Here is a 25648-nt window from a genome sequence, read left to right on the forward strand (position 1 = left end):
GGGTCACTTGGTGAGTAGTTATACTGCCCTGGCATTTTAGGGGCCCATATGCGTGAGAAGTAGTTTGCAATCAAAATCTGTAAAAAACTGACCAGTGAAATCCGAAAGGGGCTCTTTGGAATGTGTGCCCCTTTGCCCACCTAGGCTGCAAAAAAGTGTCACACATCTGGTATAGCCGTACTCAGGAGAAGTTGGGGAATGTGTTTTGGGGTGTCATTTTTCATATACCCATGCTGGGTGAGAGAAATTTCTTGGCAAAAGACAACATTTTTTTATACAAAGTTGGCATTTGACCAAGATATTTATCTCACCCAGCATGGGTATATGTAAAATGACACCCCAAAACACATTCCCCAACTTCTCCTGAATACGGCGATACCACATGTGTGACACTTTTTTGCAGCCTAGATGCGCAAAGGTGCCCAAATTCCTTTTAGGAGGGCATTTTTAGACATTTGGATCCCAGACTTCTTCTCACGCTTTAGGGCCCCTAAAAAGCCAGGGCAGTATAAATACCCCACATGTGACCCCATTTTGGAAAGAAGACACCCCAAGGTATTCAATGAGGGGCCTGGCGAGTTCATTGAATTTTTTTTTTTTTTTTGGCATAAGTTAGCGGAAATTGTTTTTTTTTTTTACTAACTTTCCGCTAACTTGGGACAAAAATGTAAATCTTTCATGGACTCAATATGCCCCTCAGCGAATACCTTGGGGTGTCTTCTTTCCAAAATGGGGTCATTTGTGGGGTGTTTATACTGCCCTGGCATTTGAGGGTCTCCGCAATCATTACAAGTATGGCCAGCATTAGGAGTTTCTGCTTATATTGAGCATACAGGTAATGAGATTTTTTTTTCCCGTTCAGCCTCTGGGCTGAAAGAAAAAAATAAACGGCGCAGATTTCTTCATTCGCATCGATCAATGTGGATGAAAAAATCTCTGCCAAAAAAATAAAGGAGGGTAATGGCGTCTGCCAGGACATAGGAGCTCCGCCCAACATCCATACCCACTTAGCTCGTATGCCCTGGCAAACAGGATTTCTCCATTCACATCAATCGATGTGGATGAATAAATCATTGCCGGGATTTTTTATTTTTTTTATATACAAAGTGTTTGCCAAAGCATATGAACATCGCCACCTCCTCAGCTCATATGCCTCGGCAAACGTATCTTTTACTGCAGAGGAGAAATCTCGTCTTGCAGCGCCGCATACACCGACTTGTGTGTAATCTGACAGCAGCGCAATGCTTCTGTCAGAATGCACATCAGTGCTGCAGCTAGTCGATCAGTTGGTCCACCTGGAAGGAAAAAAAAAAAAAAAAAAAAAAAAAATCCAGGCCGCAACGCAAATTTTTTTAATTAACTTTATAATAACTTTAGAACAGAACATATAAACTTTTTAACTTTTGAAACTGAACGTTAACTTTTTTGCTTACTGGTGTTCTTTTTACCTTTATAGGACAAACCTCTCCTTCCCCATGGGACAATGTGCAAAGCGCCCAAAGATGTGGCGAAGTACATTATGCACTTTGTCCCAGGTGAAAGGAGATGTTTACAGCAGCTGTGTGTGAATGGGCCCTTATAGCCCTGTGTGCCTGTCCTGGTGAGATGTGATCCCTATGCTAGGTGTACCTGTGTGTGGTACTTCTGGAAACAGTCCCCTAAGCATAGGGCAGGGTGGTCAGGGCAGTCAGGACAGAAATAGCGCCTTATTCCACTCCTATTACAGACACAACATCTTTTTCGGGGTGACGGTTGATTTGATGTACCAACAACGACATTGGGGAAATGTGGCTCGAGTAGACGGCTAACTACACTGGTGGATGGGGCCACGGAACCTCCTGGGTACAGGAGGTTCTCGATGATCTCTTCCTGAAATTTGAGGAAGGATCCTGTTCTCCCAGCCATACTGTAGAGAACAAAACTATTATACAGAGCCAATTGAATCAAATATACAGACACCTTCTTATACCAGCGTCTGGTGCGTCGGGAAACTAAATACGGAGACAACATCTGGTCATTGAAGTCCATCCCTCCCATGTGAAGGTTATAGTCGTGGACTGAGAGGGGCTTTTCAATGATACGGGTTGCTCGCTCAATTTGGATTGTCGTGTCTGCGTGAATGGAGGAGAGCATGTAAACGTCACGCTTGTCTCTCCATTTCACCGCGAGCAGTTCTTCGTTACACTAGGCAGCCCTCTCCCTCCTTGCAAGACGGGTGGTAATGAGCCGTTGGGGGAAGCCCGTGCGACTAGTTTGCACGGTGCCACAGAAGCTAATCTATTCTAGAAACAAATGCCTGAAGAGGGCCACACTTGTGTAGAAATTGTCCACATAAAGATGGTACCCCTTGCCAAATAAGGGTGACGCCAAGTCCCAGACTGTCTTCCCACTGCTCCCCAGGTAGTCAGGGCAACCGACCGGCTCCAGGGTCTGATCTTTTCCCTCATAGATCCTAAATTTGTGGGTATAGCCTGTGGACCTGTCATGGAACCATGAACCAGACGTACAACAAGAGATGAGTGGAAATAAGAAGGCTTTATTGAAAATAAAGCTGTAAGGCAAAAGTCCAAACGGATGGCTAAACCGAAGCAGGGTCTTGCAAAACCAGGGATCAGGAACCAGAAGGGTAGTCAGACGAAGCCAGGATCAGGAATCAGCAGGGTAGTCAGACGAAGCCAGGATCAGGAACCAGAAGCAGCAGCAGTCTTAGAAGCATGTGAGCACAGGAGGACCAAGCAAGGAACTGAAGCCACAGACCTCCTATATATATGAGCTAGGCATCCAGCTCCTCCCAGTGGGAAGGAGGAGCCGCAGGGTGGGAGGCTACAAGAAACCCAGAAACCAAGATGGCCGCCAGCACATGTCAAACGAAGGAGGACAGCAAGGAGGTAAGACCATGACAGTACCTCCCCCTCAAGGGCCCCTCCTCCGCGGAGTAAGGAACGGTTTCTGAGGGAAGCGTGCGTGGAAGGCTCGGAGCAAGGCAGGAGCATGGACATCTGCGGAGGGAACCCAGGAACGCTCCTCTGGACCATAACCACGCCAATGGACCAAAAACTGCACCCGGCCACGGACCAGGCGTGAGTCCAGGATATTGCTCACCTCATACTCCTCACGATTGCCCACTTGGACCGGACGAGGCCGAGGAATCGAGGAAGTGAAACGATTACACACCAGTGGCTTCAACAGGGAGACATGAAACACGTTGGAGATCCGCATGCCAGGAGGAAGCGCAAGGGCATAGGCTACCGGGTTTACCCTGCGAAGCACTCGGAAGGGACCAACAAAGCGAGGCGCCAGCTTGGGAGTGGGCACTCGAAGGTTGAGGTTGCGGGTGGACAACCATACGCGGTCTCCGACCTGGTAGGAAGGAGCGGGCGCTCGTCTGCGATCAGCCTGGAGTCTCTGGCACTGCGCAGAGACCTCAAGGGACCTCTGGATCTGTACCCAAGAAGCACGTAGGACGGAAAGGTGATCCTCCACAGCCGGAATATCCTGGGGAGAGAATACCTCCGGTAACACGGCAGGTTGGAACCCATAATTGGCCATGAAGGGAGACGTCCCAGAGGAAGAGTTCACCGCCGTGTTCCTGGCAAACTCAGCCCAAGGCAGGAGGTCAACCCAATTGTCTTGGTGATCGGAGACATAGCAACGAAGGAATTGCTCCAAGGCCTGATTGGATCGTTCTGCGGCCCCATTGGACTGAGGGTGGTAGGCCGAGGAGAAAGAGAGATGAATCCCCAACTGGGAGCAAAAGGCGCGCCAGAACCTGGACACAAACTGACTCCCCCGATCCGACACAATCTCCTTGGGCAAACCGTGCAACCGGAAGACCTCCCTGGCAAAAATCGAGGCCAACTCTTGTGCAGAGGGTAACTTCTTAAGAGGAACACAGTGGCACATTTTGGAAAACCGATCCACTATCATGAGAATGACCGTATGGCCTCGGGATGCAGGGAGGTCCACAATGAAATCCATCCCCAGGTGTGACCATGGACGCTCCCCGGTGGCTATGGGTTGCAAAAGGCCTAACGGAAGGTGCCGAGGGGACTTACTCTGGGCACAAACGGAGCATGCCGCTACATATGCGGCGATGTCGGAACGTAGAGAAGGCCACCAGAACAGACGTGAAACAGCCCAGGACAGCTGATTCTTTCCAGGATGCCCCGCGGCCTTGGAGTTATGGTAGGTTCGCAACAACTGAGTGCGCAACTCCTCAGGCACAAAACACCTGCCGTTGGGTCTCCCAGAGGGAGCACCAGATTGAGCCGCCAAAATCTGCTCACCCAGGGGAGAGGTCAGGCTGGTTCGAATGGCGGCCAGGATCTGATTCGGAGGTATGAACGAAGTCGGAATCGACTCCTCCCCGGACAGCTCGGAGTACTGCCGTGATAAGGCATCCGCTCTGATGTTCTTGGAACCGGGTAGGTAGGAGACCACGTAATTAAAACGTGACAAGAACAGAGCCCATCTGGCCTGACGTGGTGTCAATCTCTTGGCCTCAGAGAGGTAGGTCAGATTCTTGTGGTCCGTCAGGATGAGAACCGGAACCACCGAGCCCTCGAGCAAGTGCCTCCATTCTTTAAGGGCCTGCACGATGGCCAATAACTCCCTGTCACCAATCTGGTAGTTGCAATCCGCGGAAGACAGTTTCCGGGAGTAAAACCCACAAGGAAGCAGAGGACCCTCTGGTGTTCTACGCTGAGACAGGAGGGCGCCTACTCCCGTCTCAGACGCGTCCACCTCGAGGACAAACGGCAACCCAGGGTTGGGATGCGACAGAATCGGAGCCGACACAAAGGCGGACTTTAGAGCCTCAAAAGCTCGGATGGCCTCGGGCGGCCAGACCTGGGGATTACTGCCCTTCTTGGTCAGATCCGTGAGAGGCTTGGCTAGCCTGGAAAAGTCCCTGATGAACTTCCGATAATAATTGGCGAAGCCCAAAAAGCGCTGCAGGGCACGAAGACCACTGGGCTGGGGCCACTGTAAGACAGCCGAAACCTTCTCAGGATCCATGGAGAACCCCTCAGCGGAAATGATGTAACCTAAGAAGGTTACCTGGGATCGGTGAAATTCTCATTTCTCAAGCTTACCGAACAGCTTGTTCTCTCATAACCGTTGCAACACTCGTCTGACATCCAGAATGTGGGCCTCCATGGATTCAGAATATACCAAGATGTCATCCAAATAGACCACCACACACTGCTGCAACAGGTCACGGAAAACATCGTTGATGAATTCCTGGAAGACTGCGGGCGCATTGCACAACCCAAAGGGCATAACCAAGGATTCATAATGACCGGTCCTGGTGTTAAACGCGGTCTTCCACTCATCGCCCGCCTTGATCCTTACCAGGTTATATGCCGCCCTCAGGTCGAGTTTGGTAAAGACTGTGGCCCCTTTGAGGCGATCGAACAGCTCGGAAATCAAGGGTATCGGGTAAGCGTTCTTGATCGTGATGCGATTGAGACCCCTGTAATCGATGCAAGGCCTCAACTCACCGCCCTTCTTTTTCACAAAGAAAAATCCAGCCCCTGCCGGGGACGAGGATTTGCGAATGTGTCCGCGTGAAAGCGCCTCCCTCACGTACTCCTCCATGGCCTCATTCTCCGCTACCGACAGTGGATAGACTTTGCCACGAGGCGGAACGGCACCAGATTGTAACTCTATGGCACAATCGTATGGGCGGTGCGGAGGTAGGGCAACCGCACGCACCTTATCGAATACATCCCGGTACTCCTCGTATTCAGGAGGCAACAGAGAGTCCGAGGAAGTACACAGCAACTTGACAGGCCCATGGATGCAACTAGCCCCACACTGCGGTGACCACGAGAGGATCTCGGCCGATTTCCAATCGAAAGTCGGATTATGCTTCTGGAGCCAGGGGTACCCCAAGACCACCGAGTAGTGTGGAGACGAAATAACCTGGAGACAGACCGACTCTCTGTGAACGGCACCAATGGCCATCCCCACTGGAAGGGTCTCATGAGTCACGTGTGGCGGCAGAAGGGGTCTGCCGTCTATCGCCTCAAGAGCCAGTGGGGAACCTCGAGGCTGCAGAGGAATGGAATTGGCGGCAGCGAACACACTATCAATGAACAAACCACCAGCACCAGAGTCCACCAACGCCTGGGTCGTCACCGAGCCCCCGACCCAGGAGAGGACAACAGTAATCAGTGGTTTGTCAACACGGGAAACCGGGGACGAGGAGACTCCACCCAAGATCTGCCCCCGACAGGATCTCAGATGCGAGCGTTTCCCGGACGGTTCGGGCATGCCAACCGAAAATGCCCACCGAGACCACAGTACATGCATCGGCCCTCGCGTCTCAGGAGTACCCTCTCCCCCTCGGACAGGCGAGCAAACCCCAGCTGCATGGGTTCACCCCCAGACAAGTCATCCCCAGGAGGCGTGGGAGGAGAGGGAGGCACGGGTGGAACAGCAAACGTAGGCGCCAATCTGTTAGAAGGCCTCCGCAGGCTCTCCTTAAAGGAAGGTCTCTCCCTGAGTCTGGTGTCAATCAAAATCAGGAAAGAAATAAGAGACTCGAGCTCCACTGGTTGGTCCTTAGCTGCAACCTCATCCTTCAAGGCATCCGAGAGACCATGAGAGAAAGCAGCGACCAGAGCCTCATTATTCCAGCCCACCTCTGCTGCCAGGGTACGAAACTCAATGGCGTATTCAGCTACGGATCGTGAACCCTGTCTGATGGACATAAGGAGCCTCGCAGCAGAGGCAGCACGAGCCGGCACATCGAATACCTTCCGAAGAGAAGCAACAAAACCAGAAAACTCGGCAACCACCGGATTGTTGTTCTCCCATAAAGGGCTGGCCCAGGCCAAGGCCTTGTCCGAGAGCAGCGAGATCAAGAAGCCCACCTTTGATCTCTCAGTAGGAAAGGCATGTGGCAGCAACTCGAAGTAAATGCCCACCTGGTTAAGGAAACCTCGGCACTGAGTTGGCTCTCCCCCAAAGCGCTGTGGAAGGGGGGCAGAACCGGTCATACCCCGAAAGACCGCAGGCGCAGCAACAGGTGTCGGGGTAGACTCTGGCGCAACAACCGGAGCGGCAGTAGGAGCGGGCCCAGGAGCGACAACCGACCCATCGGCAACGGAAGCTAAATGAGCCGTGCGTTCAAGCAGGGTTTGCAACGCCACAGCGAACCGACCCAACAGGTGATCCTGCTGATCAAGTCTGGCAACCAGCGTAGGTAGCGAGGATGGCCCTGTACCGTCAGAATTCATGGCTTGGTCCTAATGTCATGGAACCATGAACCAGACGTACAACAAGAGATGAGTGGAAATAAGAAGGCTTTATTGAAAATAAAGCTGTAAGGCAAAAGTCCAAACGGATGGCTAAACCGAAGCAGGGTCTTGCAAAACCAGGGATCAGGAACCAGAAGGGTAGTCAGACGAAGCCAGGATCAGGAATCAGCATGGTAGTCAGACGAAGCCAGGATCAGGAACCAGAAGCAGCAGCAGTCTTAGAAGCATGTGAGCACAGGAGGACCAAGCAAGGAACTGAAGCCACAGACCTCCTATATATATGAGCTAGGCATCCAGCTCCTCCCAGTGGGAAGGAGGAGCCGCAGGGTGGGAGGCTACAAGAAACCCAGAAACCAAGATGGCCGCCAGCACATGTCAAACGAAGGAGGACAGCAAGGAGGTAAGACCATGACAGGACCTTTCACAGAGCTTATACAATTTGACCCCATACCAGGCGCGCTTGCTTGGGATGTATTGTTTGAAGCCAAGGCGCCCGGTAAAATGTATAAGGGACTCGTCTACGCAGATGTTTTGCTCAGGGGTATACAAATCTGCAAATTTCTGATTGAAGTGGTCTATGAGGGGCCAAATTTTGTGGAGCCGGTCAAAAGCTGGGTGGCCTCTGGGATGGGAGGTGGTGTTATCGCTAACGTGCAGGAAACGCAGGATGGTCTCAAATCGTGTCCTGGACATAGCAGCAGAGAACATGGGCATGTGAAGAATTGGGTTCGTGGACCAATATGACCACAATTCATGCATTTTGGTTAGACCCATGTTGAGGAGAAGGCCCAGAAAAATTTTAATTTCGGAAACTTGGACTGGTTTCCACCGGAAAGGCTGGGCATAAAAGCTTTCCGGGTTGGCGGATATAAATTGTGTGGCATACCGGTTTATTTCTGCCACAACTAAGTCCAATAGCTCCGCAGTCAAGAACAGCTCAAAAAATCCCAGGGCCGAACCGATCTGAGCTGTCTCAACCCGAACTCCAGACTGGGCGGTCAAAGGGGGAACTAGAGGTGCGGCTGAAGTTGGGGGCTGCCAATCAGGATTTGTCAGCACCTCAGGGATTCTAGGGGGTCTACGGGCCCGTCTGTGCGGTGGCTGCAACGGGTAACTACTGCACGTGCCACCGTACCAGCTTCAACTGCCCTTCTGATGCTCGCCACTTCACCATGTTCTACGGCAGTGCTGGTACTAGGTCCAGGATGGGCTGCGCTGCTGGTGTATGCCTCACCGCGTAATCCGACAGCGCCAGCCCCATTCTGCTGCCCTTGAAGCGGATCCTGCGCAACCTGTGGTCTAGCGACACGGGGCCGGGTACGCCTGGTGGTATCAGGGACCTCAACCTCCTCGTCCGAACTTTGAGTCAGACTGACACTGCTTTCTACAGGTTTATATTCTGACCCGCTAGATTCGTCAGATGAGGGTTCCCATTCCTCATCCGACTGGGTCAGAAGCCTGTAGGTCTCTTCAGAAGAATACCCCCTGTTTGACATTTGGACAACTAAATTTAGGGGTATTCCCTGAGACTACCCAAGAAAAAAAGCAAGCCTGTCTTACAAATGGGAGGCTAGCGAAGTACCGGAGGCCGCTGCGGTTGATAAAAAATATCAAAACTGATTTTTTTTATCGCCGCAGCGCGTGTAAAGTGATTGTGCAGTGATCAAAAAATAATAATTTTTTGTCACTGCGGTGGGGCGGGCGTGGGCGAACGCACGTGTGGGCGACCGATCAGGCCTGATCGGGCAAACACTGCGTTTTGGGTGGAGGGCGAGCTAAGGTGACACTAATACTATTATAGATCTGACTGTGATCAGTTTTGATCACTTACAGATACTATAAAAGTACAAATGCTGATTAGCGATACGCTAATCAGCGAATCAGTGACTGCGGTGCGGTGGGCTGGGCGCTAACTGATCCCTAAACTACCTAACCATGGGGCCTAAATTATCCTAAACCTAACAGTCAATACCAGTGAAAAAAAAAAGTGACAGTTTACACTGATCACTTTTTTCCGTTTCACTAGGTGATTGACAGGGGGCGATCAAGGGGTTAATTGGGGTGATTGGGGGTGATCTGGGGGCTAAGTGAAGTGTTGGTGGGTACTCACAGTTATGTCTGCTCCTCTGCTGAGACCAACCGACGAAAAGGACCAGCAGAGGAGCAGGGAAGCCATTTAACACATCATATTAACTAATATGATGTGTTAGCTGGCTTCTGATTCGATTTTTTAAAAATCAGCAACCTGCCAGCGACGATCATTGGCTGGCAGGTTGCTGACGAAATACTCCTTGAACTTTTGCCGGCCCGCGATGCGCATGCGCGGGCCGGCTCTGACCGAAATCTCGCGTCTCGCGAGATGACGCACGGATGTGTCCAGGAGGAATGAATCAACCACCTTCCGGACGCATCCGCGCGTTAGGCGGTCGGGAGGTGGTTAGAATCATTTCAATTTTTTTTGCAAAATATATAAAAAAATTATAAAAATATAAAAGTTTAAATCACCCCCCTTTCCGTATAAAAATAAATACCTAAATAACAAAAAATAAACATCATGCTCATCACCACGACCAAAAACACCCATACTATTAACATATAAAAATATTTTCCCAATGCGGCGAATGGCATAACAGAAAAAAGGGTCAAAATGGCCAATTTACAATTTTTTCATTGCTCCTCTTACCCAAATTTTTTTATTATAAGTAAGTGTGATCAAAAAGTCACACACTCCAAAATTGTATGAATAAAAAGTACAGATTGTCTAGCAAAAAATTAGCCCCTATACAGCTCAGTAGACATAACTATAAAAAAGTTATAGGTGTCAGAATATGGTGATGTAGTGATGGTGATGAAGTATAAATGTATTTTTACACTATTTAAACATAGAAAACCTATACATATAGGGTATTATTGTAATCGTACTGACCCATAAAATGAAGGGCATGGGTCAGTTTTGCCGCAAACAAAACTCTGTGGGAACAAAACCTGTAAAACAGTGGAGAAATAGCTTTTTTTTTTTTCAATTCCAGCCCCTTTAGGGAATTTTTTTACTGCATCCCACTACATTGTATGCCATAATTAATGGTAGCATTAGAAAGTACAACTTTTCCCTCAAAAAATAAGCCCTCGTACAGCTACGTGAACAGAAATATAAAAAAAGTTATGACTCAAGTAAGATAGGGAAGAAAAATGAAAATGCAAAAATGGAAAAAACCTCCAGTAGTAAAAGGGTTAATGTAGGTTAGAGATGTCATCTTATATTACAGACCAACAGTGTATTTTGCAGCAAATAAATATAATATGTAATTTTCCACATCAAATCACTCACTAATATAAACATTTCATCAAACTTTATTGTTTTTATTTTTCTCTCGTCATCGCCTATTCAATTTGTTTTACTAACTACAGCCTGTAATGAAAAAGTTAAGGGCTCAATATTAGTTTACAACAAATATGTTACCTTCCAGCTTCCTGCAGCTAAGTTTTGTAATGCTCCAGCTGCACCTTCAAGGGTGTCTGGGTTTGAACACTCAGACAGAAGTGTGAGGTAGGGTTTGACTATTGAAGGATGCCATAACATCTGGATTCCTTTTGGTGGGTCTGCACAATCAGGGAAAGGTCCAACTCCATCCCACTGGTAAGAAATTGAAAAGTATGTCATGTCACAGGAATCTTTGCAAAATCTTTCACCAACAGCAAAGAAAGAAAACCAAGTATGCATATGAAGATTTTCAAAATATTTTAACATTGTACGGTACATTTAAACTGATCAGACAAAACATTTAAACCAGGGATGAAGTGAATAAAGCAGTAAATACACACTACCATGGCAACAGTATATCCTATTGGCAGTGGCCTTTTCGGCAGGATAATGCACACTGCAATACTTTTTCTGGAATGGTTTAAGGAACATGAAAAAGAGGTCAAGGTGTTGACCTGGCCTCCAAACTCCACAGATCTCTGGGAAGTCTTGAAATAACAAGTTTAATTTATAGAAGCCCCACCTTGCAACTTACAAGACTTAAAGGATCCTTCAGAGGTCTCAGGGAGAACATGCCTATATCTGTCTGCTTCTATTTTTTAATGTTATGGCTGATCAAGGTACACATACATACACAACCCTAAGTAGTTGGGTGGTCACCAGTTTTTGGGTTTTACACATATATAGGTACAACTCTAACAGTAGCATAGTAGACAGCAAGACCAACTGTTTTATCTTTGCTCAGGATTAATGGTGTCCTCATTGCTGAATTTGATTTCTCTTTTCTCCACTCATTTTGAATTTTGTTATTTGATAAAAATGAACTATTAACAATTCTATTTTTGAAAGCAAACATTTGCAAATTACTGTATATTACTCCAATATGCCCTGTTTACATTGCCGCTGCTGAATTGCTTGAGTCATTTTAAACCCCAGATCTTATTTCATCCGTTAGTTAAATCTTATTTTATTTAAAACAAATTCTCTATTACTCCATATCCCTAATTCCAGTATGTATCGTCACTCTCACCAGTCAAAAACTGATATAAAATATGTAATCCACCTTTTCCTTCACTATCTATATTCTGCTTACTCTTCCTGTCCAATCACAAACTGAACAAATGGAGTCTATTTTTCTTCATTCATAAATTTCTAATCATCTAGCAGCCAATCATATAATTATTTATACATAGTTGATCAAAATTAGGGTAATTCACTTTAGAACTGTGTACAGTTCTGGGCTCCTGTGAACAAGGCAGACATAGCAGAACTGGAGAGGGTTCAGAGAAGGGCAACTAAGGTAATAACTGGAATAGGTGGACTACGATACCCAGATTGATTATCAAAATTAGGGTTATTCACTTACAGTTCTGGGCTCCTGTGAACAAGGCAGACATAGCAGAGCTGGAGAGGGTTCAAAGAAGGGCAACTAAGGTAATAACTGGAATAGGTGGACTACGATACCCAGAATGATTATCAAAATTAGGGTTATTCACTTTAGAAAAAAGACGACTAAGGGGCGATCTAATAACTATGTGTAAACATAGAAGAGGATTCTTTATGGTAAGAGCAGTGAGACTATGGAACTCCCTGCCTGAGGAAGTGGTGATGGTGAATTCACTAAAAGAGTTCAACAGGGGCCTGGATGTATTTCTGGAGTGTCATAATATTACAGGTTATAGTTATTTGAGATGGGTCGTTGATCCAGGGAGTTAGGATACCACCCGTGTACATGGCCAGCGATATATAGAGAATGCCTATTTTTGTCCGCGGTTGTGGACAAGAATAGGACATGCTCTATATTTTTTGTGGGGCCTCGGAATGGAACAACAGATGCGTACAGCGGGTCTTGACTGGACTACAAAACAGCCAGAAGTGTCAGGTGGTGGTGATTACCTCTATCTAACAGTGGAGCTCTGTGGAGTGCTGTGTTGGATCAGAGTTTGAGCTGGAGTTGCAGTGCCTGAAAGACTGAGGACAAAGCGAGACTCACATACATCCCGTGGGGTTACGGTACTGTGCAAAACCATACCTGTGTTTTGCTATAGATATGGGACTTTATTGTTTCTTTAAAGGGACACTGACAGGCCGTTAGAGCTTATAAAGTGACATATATTCTTCTATTGGTCTTAATATGCTTAATTAAACTATACCATTATCACCCCTCGCTGCCTTCAGTTACTTATAAAAAGTGTTTTTATCAATATACAAATTACCTTACTTTGTAAGGGCTATCCCTCATTCAGTTCAGTGCCCAGCAGCACCCCCAACTACCATCTCCTAGTGCCACCCAGCTCAATAGTATTCACTGCACTGGGCGGCTTTTTCTTTTCTCGCGATGCAGCGAAATCCTGCGCATGGCCAGTACTATCTTCCTGGCATCAGCTTCATCTTGTCTCTCTGTGCCTGCGACGGATAAGGTCCCCGACACCCTCCAGCTCCAGTAGGAGATAGTACTGGGCATGCACGGGATTTCCCTGTGTAGTGAATACTAATGAGCTGGGCGGCACTAGGAGACAGCAGTTGGGGCACGGCTGGGCACAGAACTAAATGAGGGACAGCCCCTTGGGAACAAAGTAAGGTAAATTGCATATTGATAAAAACACTTTTTATAAGTAACAGAAAGGCAGCAAGGGGTGATTATGGTATAGTTTAATTAAGCATATTAAGACCAATAGAAGAATATATGTCACTTTATATGCTCTAACGGCCTGTCAGTGTTTCCCTTAAGGCCGGCTGGAGCAAGCCAGTCACTGCCGTTTACTGCTTTATCGTTTTGTCAAGAATAAAAGACAATCATTGTTTTGCTTTCACCGCTAAAATGCTGCTGCTGTGTTTTTATCTGAAGGCTACCATTGGTGGAGTATGCAGGCTTAGCAATTGTTGCGAGGAGCAACAGCAAGTTAACCACCTCAGCTCCCCTAGCTTAAACCCCCTTAATGACCAGACTTTTTTATTATTAATCAAAATTGACCAAAATTTTTGCAAAAAAATTACATTTTTCACTTTCAGTTGTAAAATTTTTCAAATAAAACTACATTTCTATATAAATTTTTCTCTAAATTTATTTTTCTACACGTCTTTGATAAAAAAAAAATGAAATAAGTGTATATTTATTGGTTTGCGCAAAAGTTATAGCGTTTACAAACTATGGTACAAAAATGTGAATTTCCGCATTTTGAAGCAGATGACTTTCTGAGCACCTGACTTTCCTGAGGTTCTACAATGCCCAGACAGTAGAAACACCCCACATTTTGGAAAGTAGACACCCTAAGGTATTCTCTGATGGGCATAGTGAGTTCATTGAAGTTTTTATTTTTTGTCACAAGTTAGCGGAAAATGATTGTAGGAAAAAAAATATATATAAAGTCTCATATTCCACTAACTTGTGACAAAAATAACATTTTACATGAACTAATCATACCCCTCACGGATTACCTTGGGGTGTCTTCTTTCCAAAATGGGGTCACTTGTGGGCTATTTATACTGCCCTGGCATTTTAGGGGCCCTAAAGCGTGAGAAGTAGTTTGGAATCCAAATGCGTAAAAATGCCCTGTGAAATCCTGAAAGTACTCATTAGAATTTGGGCCCCTTTGCGCATTTTGGCTGCAAAAAAGTGTACACATGTGGTATCGCCATACTCAGAAGTAGGGCAATGTGTTTTGGGGTGTATTTTTACATATACCCATGCTGGGTGAGAGAAACATCTCTCGAAAAGACAACTTTTCCCATTTTTTTTATACAAAGTTGTCATTTGACAGAGATATTTCTCTCACCCAGCATGGGTATATGTAAAAAAAACCACCACATTCTATTATTTAAGCCTCGCAAAGTGACTTCAGACCTGTAGTGGTCCCTAAAAATTGGCTTTTTGTAAATTTCTGAAAAATTTCAAGATTTGCTTCTAAACTTCTAAGCCTTGTAACATCCCCAAAAAATAAAATATCATTCCCAAAATAATTCAAACATGAAGCAGACATATGGGGAATGTAAAGTCATCACAATTTTTGGGGGTATTACTATGTATTACAGAAGTAGAGAAACTGAAACTTTGAAATTTGCAAATTTTTCCAAATTTTTGGTAAATTAGGCATTTTTTTATGCAAAAAAATAAATAAAAATTGACTTCATTTTACCAGTGTCATGAAGTACAATATGTGACAAAAAAAACAATTTCAGAATGGCCTGGATAAGTCAAAGTGTTTTAAAGTTATGAGCACTAAAAGTGACACTGGTCAGATTTGCAAAAAATGGCCAAGTCCTTAAGGGGTTAAATGAGGTTGTCTACAGATTTGGGGTACCTGAAGTGATAGAGCGTAATCAAGGAACTACCTTCACAGCTGAAGTGGCCCAGGAGATATGGGCCGCACTGGGGACTCACCTTGCCTTTCATAACATGTACAGACCACAAAGTAGCGGCAAAGTAGAAAGACTGAACTGCACATTGAAACTAAAAATGCCGAAAATGGCTCAAGAGACTGGTAGACCATGGCAAGAGACTCTTCCAATTGCCCTATTCAGTGTCAGACATACCCCTAGGGGGCAGGAAAAGCTGTCCCCTTTTGAGATTTTGTTTGGGAGTGCCTTCAAGTTAGGGCAGTATTTTCCCCAAGAATTTGCTTTGCAATATGATTGCTTATCTGCCTATGTATCTGCTATGTGTAAACACCTGACTGACCTACATTTTTGAGTATTCTCTTCACTTCCAGATTCCAGACAGATTCCTGTAAGTCATATCCTCCAGCCAGGAGATTGGGTTGAGGTGAAAAGGCATATCAGAAAGACTCTGGAGCCCAGATTTGATGGCCCATTCCAGGTTCTGCTAACTACTCTTACGTCTGTGAAACTCGAGGGGAAGATGTCCTGGATACACGCTTCGCACTGTAAGAAAACATGGGTCTTCTGGGTAAATACCACAGAGCCAATACAGGTCTTTGAATTTGACTTCTGTGATGTTGCTGATTGCAGATGTCATGACAGTTCAATGTTTGATTTTGCTTCCCTCCGATACTATGTATGTATCACCCGGACCAATAATGAGTATTGTGCAGCCTGGTCCGATGTACTCACTAATACAGGAGTCAGCTGAGGATACAAACCAGCTGAGGAGATGCAAAGAAAGGATAAAAGGGGAAAAACTCTTGTAACCAGAATGTATTTGAATACCAAGAATATGGGAAAAACTCAACTCATGTAAAAAAATATCCCACAGATCAAGGGGGGGGGGGGGGGGCCCTGGGTTGTCATCCATTGATACTGACAATAGAATCCCCCCCAACAAACAGACTTAGGTATGTACGTTGTGAGGAAATATCCAACAGATAAAAATGGGTCTTGGGGACAGTTCCACCTTAAGGACATCGCAGACAGGCCTGTCCAAAATCCCACCCCAGTTCACTGCCAATACAAGAGCCCAACCTCCTGTTACCAGGGAAAGTAGCTAGACCTCTCTTTACTGTAGAGGAGACATTGGCAGTGGAAACAGGATTTTCTGACTGTAATTTTTGGTTGGAATGGATGAAGTACACGGCATCACAGGTAAACAGATCTGGGTGTATCACCTGTGCCATAGCCAGACCACATTTAGGAACTGTGCCCCTTCACCTAAGTCTCAGCCAATATCCATGTTTTACCAGCATGTATGTGAATCAGACTGCCGACATGATTGAATGCAAGGTTTGGGAAGACAAGTTCCCAATCTTAAGAGAAACCCCTGTACCTGGGGGAGGGATAACCATATACAAAGGGAATTACACCTGTTTAGAGATAGAGGGCAAAAAAGGGAAAAACATGGCCAGGTTTCTTGAAGGATATTGTGGAACTGTGGTGAATACCACCAGTGAACCCTATCAAAGTCATTTGATGAACCAGACTTAAACATTAGGGGATGTGATCTGGTTGTGTGCAGATATGAAACTGAGGACAAAGTTGACAATTGTCTGGCATGGGCAATGTGCCTTAACCCTAGTGTTGATGCATAATCCCCTTTACTGGGAGAAAACCATTGGGAAAATAAGAAGCCCTGGGTTAGGATTTGGTTCTGACCAAGGAGAGAGAGTGGTGAGGAGTAGAGATGTTGCGAACATAAAACTTTCCGTTCGCGAACGGCGAACGCAAATTTCTGCAAATGTTCGCGAACGGGCGAACCGCCATTGACTTCAATAGGCAGGCAAATTTTAAAACCCAAGGGACTCTTTCAAGCCACAGTAGTGATGGAAAAGTTGTTTCAAGGGAACTAACACCTGGACTGGGGCATGCCGGAGGGGGATCCATGGCAAAACTGGTACATGGATTGCAGGATAAAACTTACCAGGAAAGATTAAAGGACCTTAACATGTATAGCTTGGAAGAAAGACGAGACAGAGGGGATATGATAGAAACTTTTAAATACATAAAGGGAATCAACAAGGTAAAAGAGGAGAGAATATTTAAAAGAAGAAAAACTACTACAAGAGGACATAGTTTTAAATTAGAGGGGCAAAGGTTTAAAAGTAATATCAGGAAGTATTACTTTACTGAGAGAGTAGTGGATGCATGGAATAGCCTTCCTGCAGAAGTGGTAGCTGCAAATACAGTGGAGCAGTTTAAGCATGCATGGGATAGGCATAAGGCCATCCTTCATATAAAATAGGGCCAGGGGCTATCCATAGTATTTAGTACATTGGGCAGACTAGATGGGCCAAATGGTTCTTATCTGCCGAAACATTCTATGTAAAACTCCCATGGAAAATTACATAGTTGACGCAGAGTTGGATTTTAATCCATAAAGGGCATAAATCACCTAACAATCCTAATTTTTTTTTGAACAACGTGGTTTAAAACATCCAGTGTGTGTATACGATCAGGTATGATGTTGTATCGATCAGGTAGTGTAAGGGTTACGCCCGCTTCACAGACATTGACAGACCAAACTTCCCTTTTAATGCACCACAAACAACCGCAAACAGTCCATTTGCCCAACCGCAAACTTCCCATTTGCACAAGGTTGGATACCAAGCTAGCCATGTCCCGTTGATGTCCACCCAGCCACGTACAACACCAAGGGTCCCCGAAAGGGGAATTGAATTGATTTTTCGAACAGGGAGATGGTTAAAAAAACGCTGGCTCCCTCCCCTTTGTTTGAATCCACGCCACGGTCACTGCGTCTGCGCCGTGCAATTTACTGTCACACCCGATATGAGTGGTATTTTCTGTAGTACTATTCTCATCAGTTTAATCCCTGTTATGTCCCAAATCAGGGATTGCCTTTTGTGGAATTTTTTTTTAGGCTGGGTACCTTTGACTGCCTTCACAGTGACAGACCAAACTCTGATACACCAAACTGAATTGATTTGAGCAACCGGGAAATGGAAAAAGCAGCTTGGTCAGTCCTCTTACTCCCAAGTTGGGGCACTGCGCGTGCACGGAGCAATGTGCTGTGACACCCTATATGAGTGGTGTCTTAACTAGTACTGTTCCTATCAGTTTAATCCCTGTTACGTCCCCTATCCGGGGGCGTGTGTCGAATTGATTAATCATTGTCGAATAAACGACATCCTGAAATAATTTTCTTCTGAGCTCTGTACTTGCTATGTATTGGAATTGATGGGGATTTTTTAAATTGTCTGCATTATTTCTAATAAACTATTAAGAGACTTTATTATGATTTTTTTTATTTTATGTATTAAAAACCCATACAACTTTAAAAAAATAATAAACAAAAAAATTATGTTTTTTAAATGAAAAATTATCCAGACGATCGCTTTTAGTCTGATCATAATGAAGCAACGGCCTTATCTGGGGTGTGGCAACATTGCCAACACACTCATAGAGGTGATGATCGCTTCATTGTGATACGCAAGCCCCTTCACCACAACAAGGTACCGATCACGAAGCGGAATTGACACATGTATGTGCCTTTTTTTTGTTTTGTTTTTGCAGCCACAGTACAGCACTAGAGGCCAGAAAAATGCTGTAGTAGCGGCCGAAAAGATTGATATTTTCCAGGCAGAAAGGTGACTAAAACATTGCGGCTTGAACCCTAGTTGGTGGCGGAGAATTCGCGAAAGTCATCCGGTATGCAGATATTAAATACAGCAGCGTGGGGACCATTTTGAGGCCAAGGCATGTCATCAGGCCTTTTGTTAGTCAAACGTATCCCCCACTGTCAGTCCCTTCGGGATCCATGCCTCATTCATCTTAATGAAGGTGAGGTAATCAACACTTTTTTGACCGAGGCGACTTCTTTTGTCAGTGACAATGCCTCCTGCTGCACTGAAGGTCCTTTCTGACAGGACACTTGAAGCGGGGCAGGCCAGAAGTTCTATCGCAAACTGGGATAGTTCAGGCCACAGGTCAAGCCTGCACACCCAGTAGTCAAGGGGTTCATCGCTCCTCAGAGTGTCGATATCTGCAGTTAAGGCGAGGTAATCTGCTACCTGTCGGTCGAGTCGTTCTCTAAAGCTGGATCCCGAAGGGCTGTGGCGATGTGTAGGACTGAAAAAGCTCTGCATGTCCTCCATCAACAACACATCTGTAAAGCGTCCTGTCCTTGCCGCCGTGGTCGTGGTAGGAGGAAGATTACTTTCACCTTTGCTCCTGTTAAATTCCCGTTATGCTGTGAAATCCCCCTTATAAGCTGTGTAAAGCACATTTTTTTGTTTGGTTTTGAACTGCTGCATCCTTTCTGACTTTCGGTAATGTGGTAACATTTCCGCCACTTCTGCTTATACCGGTGGTCTAGTAGCGTGGCCACCCAGTACAGGTCGTTCTCCTTCATCCTTTTTATACAAGGGTCCCTCAACAGACATGACAGCATGAAAGACTCCATTTGCACAAGGTTGGATGCCGAGCTACTCATTTCCCGTTCCTCGTCCTCACTGATGTCATTGTTGGTCTGTTCTTCCCCCCAGCCACGTACAACACCACGGGTCCCAGATAGGTGACAACGAGCACCCTGGGATGCCTGCTGTGGTTGGTCTTCCTCCTCCTCAAAGCCACATTCCTCCTCTGACTCCTCTTCCTCATACTCCTCTTCCAGGTCCAGCAAGCAATGATGACAAGGCTGTTTCTGGTGGTGATGGTGACCACAACTCTTCCTCTTCCTCTTCACGCTCATCTACAGCCTGATCCAGCACTTTTCGCAGGGCACGCTCCAGGAAGAAAACAAATGGGATGAGGTCACTGATGGTGCCTTCGGTGTGACTGACTAGGTTTGTCACCTCCTCAAAAGGACGCATGAGCCTACAGGCATTGCGCATGAGCGTCCAGTAACGTGGCAAAAAAATTCCCAGCTCCGCAGAGGCTGTCCTAGCACCCCGGTCATACAAATACTCGTTGACTGCTTTTTCTTGTTGGAGCAGGCGGTCGAACATTAGGAGTGTTGAATTCCAACGTGTCGGGCTGTTGCAATTCAAGCGCCTCACTGGCATGTTGTTTCGGAACTGAATGTCTGAAAAGTGCACCATGGCCATGTAGGAACGACTGAAATGGCCACACACCTTCCTGGCCTGCTTGAGGACATCATGTAAGCCTGGGTACTTTTACACAAAGCGTTGTACGATGAGATTCAACTAAATTAACTAATGCCAACAAAGGCAATGAGACCTATCTTGACCCAGGTATTACTTAAAACTTCACTTGTATTTCTCAATCTAATAAAACCTTAATGTCAGTAGGTGAGTGATTAAATTACTTCTTTATTAGTTTTCTACAAAACAAAAACCTAACAGTTAAAATTACAGTCTACACCTCATAGAAAAAGACTTAGTGAGTGACACTGAGGAGGATAGGGAGAGTGCACTATCTCCCTCCTTCTCACTAATATATCACAGTATCGCCGTCTGCAAGACTAGTAGTAGCTATATACTGCTGGTCGTGGCAGTGTAAAGCAGAGGGAACTTATGCAACGTCAACCCTCTACAAAGGGAGAACAATTGGCTCCCATACACACAGCTAGTAAGCTAAAAGACTGAGCGGCCAGATGCACCACAATTCAGGCAGACACTAGTGGATGCCCATTTCCCCTGAAGAAGCCAGTTATCTGGCGAAACATGTCGGGGGGCAGTTTTTTGTTTTAATGTGTGGTCTCCTGGTCCATAGTGTTTAACTGTGCTTGTCCGGACAGACTAGCAACTAGCACAGTTATCAATCAACCAATTTTGATACATATCCACTAGTGTCTGCCTGAATTGCGGTGCATCTGGCCGCTCAGTCTTTTAGCTTACTAGCTGTGTGTATGGGAGCCAATTATCTCCCTTTGTAGAGGGTTTATGTCGCATAACTCCCCTCTGCTTTACACTGCCACGGCCAGCAGTATATAGCTACTACTAGTCTTGCAGACGGCAACACTGTGATATATTAGTGAGAAGGAGGGAGATACTGCACTCTCCCTATCCTCCTCAGTGTCACTCACTAAGTCTTTTCTGTGAGGTGTAGACTGTAATTTTAACTGTTAGGTTTTTTTTTTGTAGAAAACTAATAAAGATAAGTAATTTAATCACTCACCTACTGACATTCAGGTTTTAGTAGATCGAGAAATAAAAGTGAAGTTTTAAGTAATACCTGGGTCAAGATAGGTCTCATTGCCTTGGTTGGCATTAGTTAATTTAGTTGATATAATACCTTACCCAGGTTATGTCCTAAATACGTTTATTACGATGAGATTCAACACATGCGCCATGCACGGCACATGTGACAACTTGCCCAAATTCAATGCCGCCAACAAATTGCTTCCATTGTCACACACCACTTTGCCGATCTTCAGTTGGTGCAGGGTCAGCCACTGATCCACCTGTGAGTTCAGGGAGGACAGGAGTGCTGGTCCGGTGTGGCTCTCTGCTTTCAGGCAAGTCAACCCCAAGACAGCATTACACTGTCGTATCCGGGATGTGGAATAGCCCCTGGGGAGCTGGGGGGATTCAGTTGATGTGCAGCCAGACGCCGCAGCAGAAGAGGACTCAGCCGAGGAGGTTATGGAAGAGGATGGAGTAGGAGGAGTAGAGGAGTAGGCCTGCCTGCAAGTTGTGGCGATGTCACCAACTCCACTGCAGAGCCACGCATTCCATGCTTGGCAGTCGTCAGCAGGTTGACCCAATGCGCAGTGTAGGTGATATACCTGCCCTGACCGTGCCTTGCAGACCAGGTATCAGTGGTCAGATGGACCCTTGCCCCAACACTGTATGTCAGAGATGCCATGACTTTCTTTTCAATCACTGAGTAGAGGTTTGGGATTGCCTTTTTTGGAAAAAAAAAAATCATCCAGGTACCTTCCACTGTGGTGTCCCAATAGCGATACATTTTTTGAAGGCCTCAAACTCCACCAGCCAGTATGGTAAAAGCTGGCGGGCTAAGAGTTCCGTCAAGCTAGCTGTCAGACACCAGGCAAGGGGGTGACTCTGTGACATTGGCTTCTTATGGTCAAACATTTCCTTTACAGACACCTGACTGTGGGCAGATGAGCTGGAACTGCTGAAGGTGAGAGGCGGAGTGGTGGGTGGTTGAGGAGGACAGCAGTGGTTGACGTGGCTGAAGATGCTGGACCAGGAGGAGGATGGTGGCTTTGAGCTTGTGTGCTGCTTCTACTCGTCATCATGTGTTGATCCCATAGGTGTTTGTGATGTGCGATCAGGTGCCTTCGTAAAACAGTTGTACCTAGGTGGGTGTTGGATTTCCCACGACTCAGTTTCTTTTGGCACAGGTTGCAAATGGCATCGCTGTTGTCAGAGGCAGACACACAAAAAAAATGCCACACTGCTGAGCTTTGCAATGACGGCATTCTGGTGGTGGCAACAGCATGCGTTGATTGGGGTGCTGTCTGGCTGTGCCACTAGCTCCTTGCGACGACCTCCCCCTGCTTCCAACTCATCTCCTCCTTCTCTCTGTCTCCCCTTCTGAACTTTCCCCCTCTTCTTCTTCTCTTCGAGCAGGCACCCACGGACACATCGTCATCATCAACTACTTCATTTGTATCTGACACCTCAGCAAAGGAAGCAGCGGGTACAACATCATCATCATCATCATCACACTGTACGTCCATGTGTGTAATGCTGCCTGACTGAGACATATCCCTGTTATCTACATCCTCTGGCAATAATGGTTGCGCATCACTAATTTCATCCAACTGATGTGTAAATAACTCCTCTGAGGGATCAAGTGAAGCAGCTGTGGTGGCTGTGGTGGTAGTGGTGGTGGTGGTGGGCGGGAGAGTGGTAACTTGAGAGCAGGTGACCAAAGCTAAGCTGGAGGAGGATGGTGCGTCAAGGTTCTTAACGGAAGCTGTTGAAGATTGGGTGTCCTGTGTAAGCCTGTCAACTATTTTCTCCGAATTTTTTGGGTTCAGGGTACGTGGCCTCTGAACACTGAGCATTATTCCAGGGCCAGTGGAAATCACAGCACCACGACCATGACGGCCCCTGGGGATGGCCCTGCCTCTGCCTGTCATTTTTTTTAGATAAGTGGTACTATGCGTGCAAGGTACTGTGCCACCCTATATAAGTGGTGGGCAGTGGGCACAGTACAGTCTTTGTGGGCCTGACACACACGGGCTTGCAACTGTGATTATATCACAGAAAAATATTAAATATAATTTTTTTATTTGCAAGGTATTTGAGTGAGTGACACCCTGTAACGGTATGAGTGGAGGCCTAGCCACTTGCCAGTGGCCACAATACAGTCTGTGTGGGCCTGACATACACGGGCTTGTAAATGTGATTATATCCCAGAAAAGTATTAAATATAATTTTTTTTATCTGCAAGGTATTTGAGTGAATGACACCCTGTAACGGTATGAGTGGAGGCCTAGCCACTAGCCAGTGGCAACAATACATTCTGCGTGGGCCTGACACACCCAGGCTTGCAAATGTGATTATATCACTGAAAATTTTTAAATATAATTTTTTTATCTTCAAGGTATTTGAGTGAGTGACACCCTGTAACGGTATGAGTGGAGGCCTAGCCACTAGCCAGTGGCCACAATACAGTCTGTGTGGGCCCGACACACACGGGCTTGCAAATGTGATTATATCACTGAAAAATATTAAATATATATTTTTTTTATCTCTAAGGTATTTGAGTGAATGATACCCTGTAACGGTATGAGTGGAGGCCTAGCCACTTGCCAGTGGCCACAATACAGTCTGTGTGGGCCTGACACACACGGGCTTGTAAATGTGATTATATCCCATAAAAGTATTAAATAGAATTTCTTTTATCTGCAAGGTATTTGAGTGAATGACACCCTGTAACGTTATGAGTGGAGGCCTAGCCACTAGCCAGTGACAACAATACATTCTGCGTGAGCCTGACACACACGGGCTTGCAAATGTGATTATATCACTGAAAAATTTGAAATATAATTTTTTTTATCTGCAAGGTATTTGAGTGAGTAACACCCTGTAACAGTATGAGTGGAGGCCTAGCCACTAGCCAGTGGCCACAATACAGTCTGTGTGGGCCCGACACACACGGGCTTGCAAATGTGATTATATCACTGAAAAATATTAAATATATATTTTTTTATCTCTAAGGTATTTGAGTGAATGACACTCTGTAATGGTATGAGTGGAGGCCTAGCCACTAGCCAGTGGCCACAATACAGTCTGTGTTGGCATGACACACACGGGCTTGCAAATGTGATTATATCACTGAAAAATATTAAATATATTTTTTTTTTATCTCTAAGGTATTTGAGTGAATGACACCCTGTAACGGTATGAGTAGAGGCCTAGCCACTAGCCAGTGGCCACAATACAGTCTGTGTTGGCATGACACACACGGGCTTGTAAATGTGATTATATCACTGAAAAATATTAAATATAATTTTTTTATCTGCAAGGTATTTGAGTGAATGACACCCTGTAATGGTATGAGTGGAGGCCTAGCCACTAGCCAGTGGCCACAATACAGTCTGTGTGGGCCTGACACACACGGGCTTGCAAATGTGATTATATCACCGAAAAATATGAAATATAATTTTTTTTTATCTGCAAGGTATTTTTAGTCACGCCCTGTATGAATGGTGTGCACACAGTGCTGTCTCTGACTGAGCCTGCAGCCTCTCACACATGGGCAGCCAGGCAACTGCAATATATATATATATATATATATATATATATATTTCCAGCTGGAAAAAGGCTCCAATGTGAGAGCTGAAACGTCGCTGATGAGTGAATAAACCGTCCACTTTTTCACAATCATCTGGAGTGCTGCCTTCTTTTTGCTACATTATCCATACCTGGGACCTTGGTCGCAGGTCCCCTAGGAGGATTTTTTGCACCCACACGTTTTCTCTTTGTGTGCTGCTTCTCTTTTTTCTACATATATATATATATATATATATATATATATATATAAAAAAGCAGACTGATATACCAGCCCTGAAAAGGGCTTTTTGGGGTGCTGTCAGGATGCTGTCCTTACAGCAGATGAGTCTGTGGACACAGAACACTGCCCTAGCTAACGCTTTCCCTATTGAATCAGCAGCAGCACTGTCCCTCCTCTCACTGATAATGCAGCTTCCGAATTAATCTAAAATGGATGCTGTCCAGGAGGTGGGAGGGTCTGGGAGGGAGGGTCTGCTGCTGATTGGCTGGAATGTGTCTGCTGACTGTAAGGTACAGGGTCAAAGTTTACTCAATGATGATGTATAGGGGGCGGACCGAAAATTGCATTTGTTCGCCCGCCGCGGCGAACGTGAACAAGCTATTTTGCCAGGAAATAGTTTGGGACATCACTAGTGAGGAGAAGGCATAATACCAGTCCAGGAGGCAGCCTAGATTCCCACATGTATATAGATGCTATAGGAGTCCCCAGGAGGGTCCCAGATGAGTTCAAAGCCAGACGTCAAGTGGCAGCAGGGTTTGACTCTTTAATCCCTATAGTTACTATAAAAGAAAAATGTGGATTGGATAAACTGCATCTTTTA

The 25648-nt window shown here is 45.8% G+C and overlaps 1 protein-coding gene across 1 annotated transcript in view; it reads right to left on the reverse strand.

Moving 5' to 3' along the window:
- CTNND2 (catenin delta 2) overlaps positions 1-25648 on the reverse strand; it is a 1220390-nt gene that overhangs the window by 568136 nt on the left and 626606 nt on the right. The window contains exon 14 of the mRNA XM_044295464.1: positions 10726-10899. Within this exon, the coding sequence (XP_044151399.1) occupies positions 10726-10899 (174 nt within the window). The remainder of the gene's footprint in view (positions 1-10725; positions 10900-25648) is intronic.

The sequence above is a fragment of the Bufo gargarizans genome, chromosome 5 (genome assembly GCF_014858855.1).
Source record: "Bufo gargarizans isolate SCDJY-AF-19 chromosome 5, ASM1485885v1, whole genome shotgun sequence".
NCBI classification, from domain to species: domain Eukaryota; kingdom Metazoa; phylum Chordata; class Amphibia; order Anura; family Bufonidae; genus Bufo; species Bufo gargarizans.